Here is an 8192-nt window from a genome sequence, read left to right as displayed (position 1 = left end):
TTCCTCGATCTCGGAGTTGTGATATCGTATTTGTTTGGTCAAAGACGGCGGGGGGCTCTAGGGACTCCGATATCTGTGAAATCAACGTTCAACTCCGAGTCGTTGGGTAGTAACTAAGTTCATCGACTCACCGTTTTGGTTATTCTGGATTGAAAATGAGCGATATACAGTCCAGTACAAGTAATTGACTCTCTAGAATCATTGTCCGATTTAAGCATGTCCGTTTCAACGTGTCGCAAAACCTGCAAATCTCTGAAACGGACGGAGGGTCAATGAGGCATTACTTGAATGGTCGAATAAAAACATTACTCTAAATCTATCTTCGAATTTTTTTCCATTATTTCCACTCCAGATGTGAATATTGCTTCAACTAGAGGCTTGACATGACTAGGACAACTCTGTATAATAGGTATATGATGAAAATCAATGTTTAATCTTTATCTCGAGTCAAAGACTCGAGCCGCGCACCTTATAGGCCTTCAGAATGTTGAGCACTGATTCTGCATAGGATGCAAGATGGTCTTCGGTGTGATTTGCTCTGTCCATCAACATTTTCAAATCAGCAAAACTGGGCTGAAAATTTCGTGGAGACTCAAGGGCCATTCTGAAGATGAGATGAGAGCGGGAGCAGGGATTTACCTATTTATAGAGGGCATGTACGCAGTCGCGCGCAAGTGCAGATTGACTTCGGGTGTTGTGGATAACACGCCTGAGCTGGGAATGAAAAGCGCAGGGATGAAGGAGTAGAAGCTACCAGGAGCTAAGTAACGTGGGTTGCTATCCTTCTCTATGAAATTAACGAGCTCTGAAAGTACGGTTCATATCAACACCTCGCAATAGGACTGTAATAAATGAGGATAGCTGCGATACTACTGCATCAGGAAACACTGAAAAGCTCCATAGAGCTTACCCACATGTTTATAGCACGACATATATTCCGAATTATCCGTGTGCTTAGCTGTAATGTCCGTACAAGCGCGTATACTACAGTATAGCTACAGGTAACTTGCATTGAGCATATGTTGAGTACATAGTGCTTGTATACTATAGCTGTATGGTCCATATAGTGTGTATATATCAGGCAATTACTCTGTATACAACATAGAATGCTTACCTATATTTGAGGGTTTATATGAGAAGTAATAGATGGAATTCAGGACTAGACCGTTATTAATACTAGGTTCAATTTAGTTATTATCTTTAGGTCGTAACAGTACAAAGTCTATAGGCCTAAGATATGGATTGAGGTAGAAATGTTCGCACTGATCTAGCACTTTTTCACTTGACCAAGTGGGATCTGCATGTTTGCCGTAAAAAGGTACAAGATGACAGCTGCGGGCGATATAGGTGATAGGAATGATTGACGAGTTACGAATTTTGCCCCCGGATTGAGCGCTCAACTCGATACATTCGTGTAACTTTATCGAGCTTGCGGAGAGGAGTGAACCACTCCACATATGCGAGGGGATGCGGGAAGGAACCAAGCTGACCGGGAAGGTCAAAAATTGCACGTACTTGCGCCACGTGAAGCCCTGAAATAGCCTTAGCAGAATGTGAAATCAGAAGAGTCGGAAACGCACCATCTTTGCCCAGTACATCCAAATCTTCCCGGCTGTCTGGGAGTGACTTCCTCGCAAGAACCGTTTCAAACTGGGCAGGTGTATATTTACGTTTCCCGCGACCCGAGAGAACAGCAGGCTGAGCGGCAGTTGCATGCATGACATCAACAATGGGAGAATTCGAGATTTCAAGTGTAGGGAGTACGATAACCCGAAATTGTTTGTACAGGCTATATTTTGCCGGCTGTGCATCCCAGTAGTCTGATCGGAGCAGATTTTGTTCACGTAGAAACCGTTCCATAGCATAAACAAATGTCGAGCAACCGAAGTCAGAATCCAGGCTTTCGATAGTGATGTTAGTGACAGGAGTTCGTTTCGCAACCATGCACGTGGATTCGCCGTACTGCAGATTGGTCCGGATCCCTTCTACCTGAAGAGCTTCTCCGAACTCAGGTATTGTTACAGCCTCCTCGTTTTCCTCTTCATTGACCTCTCTTGTAGCCAGCCAGTCAATACAATCTTTTTCCAGTGCCCAGTCCAAGAAACGTGTGAACCACAAAACTTTCTCTCTTCGATCCAACCAATGTGTCATCTGTTTAATGTAATCTCTCCTGTTTGATGCTCGGTATGCCAGCTTTGCAAAGTCGATATGAAGTCACTCAGACCACTCCGTGTTGTAACCAGGAGCAGCTCCAATTGAGAGGATCATCGGAGTGTAATGGTTCATGGAGTGCACTTTTGGAATGTTGAAAGCTTGTCGAATGCCCGTATCCACAAATGCAGCATCCTTATGGGAATGAAAGGTGCGTAAAGCTTCATCCATTTTCTCCAGAGACTCATCCGTGTGCAGACTGAACTGGGAATACTCGATAAAATCAAGTATGGCCCACACACAAAGAACGATTTCTTCCGATTCGGTGGCACCAGAAATAACACCTAAGAAGATCTTCTCCATATTCTTATACTCATGCCCGGTCCACTGCGTAATCAACGAAATTCCTTGCTTGAAATGGCGCAAGGTCGGATGACGTGGCATCGATTGGAACCGAATATCGATCTCTCTTTCTCGCTCCTTTTTACTTTTCCCAGTAACTGCGCGTGTTGACCACTTCACAATATGATCCTTGAACACTCCCTTGTGTAGCTGATGAAGAATGTCGGGTGTGATACAGTGGAAGATATTGCATAGTGGTAAGCTAGCCCAAAATGGAGTAACGAGGCGTAAGCCTAGCGTGACTGCAGAGGTGTTTTCTCCATTTGCTGCCTTTTGCAATGATTGAATTGTCCTGTCAGGGTCTCGAAGAATGGAGTGCAACGGGTCTCCGAGCTCTTTCTCCTGAGCAGTGCATTTCGGGCACCGATTTTCTTGGCAACACACAACAAGACACTGTTCCGGGAAATCAGCTACATATGCAGCAAGTAGCGGGAACACAAATCGGATTTTGCCATCAGAGCACAGCATCTTCACCCCTCCTTTATGCGGATCTCCTGCGACAATCAACTCCTCGAGGAGCATGCCCATACAGTCATGGAACAGCCGATAGCCCTCAACAGAACGTGCATCCTTCGAGAAACATTCCAGCTTTGAGACCGGTATATATCCTATCAAAATTGAGGCCTGCTCTGACGGTTTTCGCCTCACAGATGATTCGATATTCCCGAGCGTAAGATATACAGGCCAAGCTGACTTGTCTCCACTCAATGTAGAGAGTTGAGTCTTGTCGGATGCCAGGATTATTGGTGCAATTGTTGACCCTTCTGGTAACAGTTTCTATATCCGATCTCACTGTTAGCTGACTTAATCTTTATACCTAAATTGTTGCACACCTGCGTCGCCCACCACCAATCACCTGTCCACATTTCATCTATTGCTCGCATATGCATGGTTTCATCAGTGAACATCCTCTCTGGTGCATATCGCATATGCTCCTCAAACCGGGGGTCCTCCATAAGCTCCTTGATACATTCGATGGGATCCCGTCTCCAGAGTTCTACTTCTTCAGTCATCGGGACCTCCGTGCCATCGGCGGCCTTCTTCATGATGTTTCCAACAATTTCAAGCTCCTTGCAAATCCATCCCCCACGCACAGTAGGCAAGGCATCAATTTTCTTTACGAAGGTACGTTTGTCCTTAAATGATGAATGTAGCTCGTCCTGAATCTGTGAACTTCTTGTTAAATGATGGAAGAATTATCTGTAGAGATGGCGTACAATGGGCAACTTAGCAAAAGAGTCAATATCGCCATGACTGACCCCAGACAGCATCAACCAGCGCGCGAGTTGCCACTCTTTATGACTTTTAAATGGTGACCACATCTCCTCAGACTTCTCATGTTTGGTATCTTTGAATCGCTGGAAGCCATTTTTCCCCGTTTCTGCTCCTAGTTCTGCCCCTGCTCCGCTGAAATCTATTGATGTAAAGTGATTTCTTGACATTCCAGGACTAGGGTCACCATCGTCAGTGACTTCCTCAACAGTCATTCGTGGTTTTTTCGGAGGTGGAGGAGATTCAGGAATGTCATGCTTCGTGAATGTAGAGGCATCAAAGTTGGGGAAATCATTCGATGAAATAGAAAGGCTTAGTGAAGGCTCGCGATGGATGTCTTTATGAATGGTTTGTTGACGTTTTTGACTGGTGGCATTTCGCAATTTTAGTGCGTTACCGCAGCCAGTATGCGCTAAGTGATTTCGCAGGTGAGCGGCTTTTTCACCTCTGTAATTGTGACAGACATCACACTCATGGGGCTTCCTTGTAGGCAAGTTTCTTTTTGACATGAAGATGAGTTTGGATTGTCCAGAGTGCCCGTAATGTGGAGTGTTTGGAGTTATTGAGGTATCACTGTCGTTGTTTGCACGTGCAACATTGCCGTGCGGCCTTTATAAAACTTTTTTCGTTGACTATTTCTTCTATAATTTTCATGGCTGCTCACCGTCGTTCAAATTCTCAAACAAATTTGAAGAGACCATCTGATGGCGACAATGGTCAGGCATCAAAACGACATAGACCTCAAGATGATTTGACTCAAAATTTGCTTACCGGAACACGGACTAGGACTCATCGTATTCCGACATCAAAACAAGCAGAAAATGGTCTTGCGTTTCATTTTCTTTTACCTTGGCACTGACTATTGCTTGAATTGCAGATGACCGTAGTCAGACAAAGGAACTCGAGAAATTACAGAGGGAATTGAAGAAAATGCAGAAGGAAAACCAGACATACAAACGCAACCTCAATGAGGCTCATGGTAAGCTTAACATTATAGATTTTTTTTCTTTGAGAGGCAATTTTCTTTTCTAGAAAGGGAAAGTGCTCTCGAACAGCACCGGAGCAGCTATGAGGATCATTACTATGAACAACATGGCCGCTCAGCTCCTGAAAGCGAAGACGAAGACGATCTTGGAACCGGTACTGAATTAAACTTCGGATACGCTGGAGTTGGTTCCGGTCCTGGCTCTCCAAAGACCTTATTTCCGAGTTCGGTATGTTTCTATTCATTGTAAGCTATCATTACTCACTAGTTCTCCCGGGTTGCAGGTCCGTACAGTCAATGTTGTTCTCCAATCACCTCCGGCTATACCTCGCAAGTCTGTCCTCAAGACCCCAGTCTCTATTCATCCTAATCAACCTCGGTGGCCACTCCCTACACCTCCTAACACTCAACAAGAACCTTCGGTAGTTCACACTCCTTCCACTATAGGCCGTATACAACCTCCAATGCTTATGCCGAACCCACTTACCACATGTCACGATCAGCCACCAGTTGATCCCATTGAACCACTGCAGCTTGAAGGAGAGAGTAACATCGAGCTTCGCATACTTGCTCGATTCGCTAATACATCTGGAAAACTGTTGCGTCATTACAAGGGGCTCTCGAAAAAACTAGTCAGACAATGTCTTCAAAGCTACGAGTTGACCATTATTGCTTTACATATGTATCCAACAAGTGATTTGCAGATGAATTGGACGGAGAATATCTGGAAGTACCACATGTCGAAGTTGCTCCATGAAGATGAAACATCATTTGTGCTTTCTGAAGAAGTAAAGATGCTAGTGAGTGCATTTCAGGTCAATGTCGTGTTATCATGTGCACTGAACAATTTATAGATGATGCGAAGGGAAACTCGTATACGGAAAGCTTCATGGGACCGTGTTGCAATGCTCTTTGAAACAACGTTCAAGTTCAAGAAAGGGACAAACAGTAAGGTTCAGAAGCACAACAAGTTACTGCATCTTGCACTTATGACCAATTTCGGTTTTTACTATTTGGTACGCCATATAATGCTTTTGAGGCTCTCGCTGATTGTATGTTAGGATCCGACTATGCGTACAGGCCTCATGCAAGCTCCGTTCATTGTCGATGGAATTTGCCAAATTCTATTTTACAACAAGAAAGCGCATGGAGTTGACCATGAATTCCTGTTCAATCCTATTCCACCTGCTACGGTGGCTTTTCTGTTCACACTGGCGAGTAATATATATCTTCTTGGTTTCAATGTCTCGCATAACCTTCTTTCCAAGACCGAACATTTTCTATGCCAGTGGTCAACAGGTATCCGCATCCCGCGCCCCCTTGACGAGGATGTTATGAACCTGAGTTTTCAGAAACATGTTGTGCGGGTTGATGAATGGATTGCCCTTGACGAGAAGAAAACAATGACTATCTTGAAACGATGGTATTACCTGGGACAGTATGTGTGTTGTTACTATATGATCAAGATTTCATTGCTGTTTCTAGGAAGTATGCCGGTGTTGGAGGTGTCACTGATCCAGAGGATATCAAAATGTCCCGAAAGGATAGAAAGAATGCAGTCACAGAGCTTTGCGCTATGAAGGTTCCTGACATAAGCGAAGATGACAAAGATGATGGAGATGAGAAGGGTAGTGACGATGAATACGAGGACAAAAACAGTGGCAACAATAGTGAAGATGACGAGGGCAGCAACAGCGGAGGTGAGAACAGCAAAAACGATGATAACACCGGCGACAGTGGAAAGAAACGTGAGGATGAGATCAATAATGGTATGGAGGGAGATGACGGCGGTCTGATTGCGGAAGGTGGTAGCGCTGGAGCTAATGGCTTCAATGCGGTGAATCTTACTAAATGTAAGTTGAATACTCTCTAACATCCATTTCTAAATGCATTTTCCATAGCGCTGTTGCCGATCTCACACCCCAGTCCAGAGGAAGAGAATCCCGAAAGTCACCATCGGACTCCTGCAGTGCCATTGAAACTCGTGAATTTGGACAAACGTGAGCTCTAATCTTCTCTAGTATTACTATGATTCATTTACTTCTATAGCTATCATGATATCGAACGAGCCGACTAATATGGAAATAGAGGATGGGATGCAAGGGACAGAGCCCGTCGATGAGATACCAGACAAGAAAAGTCTAACAAAAACAAAGAGGAAACCAAATGCAATGCTGAAACGTCCTGTTATTTCAGCAGTACCTCCTAGACCAAAGCGTATTGCTAGAAAGTAGTGTAGTGTCTAAATGGCATATAATTCTCGATTCTGCATCATTGGTACTAGTCCAGCCTGCTATCAGCGAAGCGACAAAAAGGAAATGTTGTAGCCTGTAGTAGCACTACAATATAGGACTGTACTTCTATCGTAGTGCTATGTAGTTGTATATAACGCTGTGTACAAGTAGGGGGCCTAATTTGTAATTGTACATACAAATATATTGCTTATACGCAGCTATACGCAATGATACGGACTGCTACATAGACAGTTGGTTTGGTGTCCTTGTTATACATACTAATACTGTACTGTTCATATAGGGGGGGATGTCTACTGGAGTACTCTAGCTACATAGACTCCTTACTCATACACATAGATTTCATTTTTCCCTGATGTGGAATCGTTCCACATCCAAATCATTTGTTATAGATCATTTAATCAACTACAACGCGTCATATTTGCTTCACGTAGCCATGTCGCTCTTGGAAACATTGGCCAGTCGACCAATAAGCTGCGAGTGACCGACCCATGCCAGTGCGTTGAAGGGTAACGACTAGTAGTCGTGGGGCCACACAGAAGATCATGGCCCAAGAAGAGCGCAGAGATACTTATTATCAGCAGTTTCTTCAGCTCTTGATCCTGCTGGTGTTGACACGAAGTTTGAGAAGAGTTGTGTACATAGTACCTTTGAAATTTTTGAACACCTGCAAAATTAGTGAAGTTTCAGGACTCCTACGACTTCCTCCTTGACTATGGCTGAGTGAAACCCGCAACTTTGAGTAGGAAAGGTGGGTAGGGATTAAAACGAAAAGACTTCTAGCCTTCCTTCATGATCATCATCACATGTTTTGTTGGATTAGATAAATTTCAATTAGATACTAGACTCAAGCCAGTAGCTTCGGATGTTGACACTTTGGAAACTGGCGCTCAAAGGTGTCAGCGAAGCGACTGGTTTTTAATCCGGCACTTTTGGCAGGTCGGGTTTTTATCACGTGCTTCTTTTGACTTCAACAAAATTTCGAAAATAGGCGTGTCCTGAACATCAATTTTAGTAAAATGTAAATAGAGAGAAAGTTGTGCATCACCCTCCTGATGAACGAGTTTATTACTATCTGCTAAAATTTGAGCTTGTGCTTGAGATATTGAGTGATCTTTATAACACAGTCA

The 8192-nt window shown here is 43.9% G+C and overlaps 2 protein-coding genes across 2 annotated transcripts; one reads left to right on the top strand and one right to left on the bottom strand.

The window, feature by feature from the left end:
• Positions 1–305: 305 nt before the first annotated feature.
• On the bottom strand, positions 306–4334 carry C8R40DRAFT_1072643 (uncharacterized protein; the record flags this gene model as incomplete). The annotated part of the gene is made up of 11 exons (XM_046226489.1): positions 306–398; positions 469–604; positions 640–805; positions 911–958; positions 1115–1176; positions 1264–1332; positions 1409–1532; positions 1581–2170; positions 2225–3330; positions 3387–3719; positions 3813–4334. The coding sequence occupies 11 exons, from the start codon at positions 4332–4334 to the stop codon at positions 306–308; spliced, it is 3249 nt and encodes a 1082-aa protein (XP_046082450.1).
• A 421-nt stretch (positions 4335–4755) lies between these two features.
• C8R40DRAFT_1072642 (uncharacterized protein) lies at positions 4756–7044 on the top strand (the record flags this gene model as incomplete). Its single annotated transcript, XM_046226488.1, has 8 exons — positions 4756–4804; positions 4858–5039; positions 5095–5610; positions 5665–5826; positions 5872–6248; positions 6296–6663; positions 6712–6810; positions 6860–7044. The coding sequence occupies 8 exons, from the start codon at positions 4756–4758 to the stop codon at positions 7042–7044; spliced, it is 1938 nt and encodes a 645-aa protein (XP_046082449.1).
• Positions 7045–8192: the final 1148 nt, after the last annotated feature.

Source organism: Lentinula edodes, assembly GCF_021015755.1.
Source record: "Lentinula edodes strain Le(Bin) 0899 ss11 chromosome Unknown C8R40scaffold_38, whole genome shotgun sequence".
NCBI lineage: Eukaryota > Fungi > Basidiomycota > Agaricomycetes > Agaricales > Omphalotaceae > Lentinula > Lentinula edodes.
Note: the sequence above shows the minus strand (reverse complement) of the source record. Positions and strands in the feature narration are given on the sequence as shown.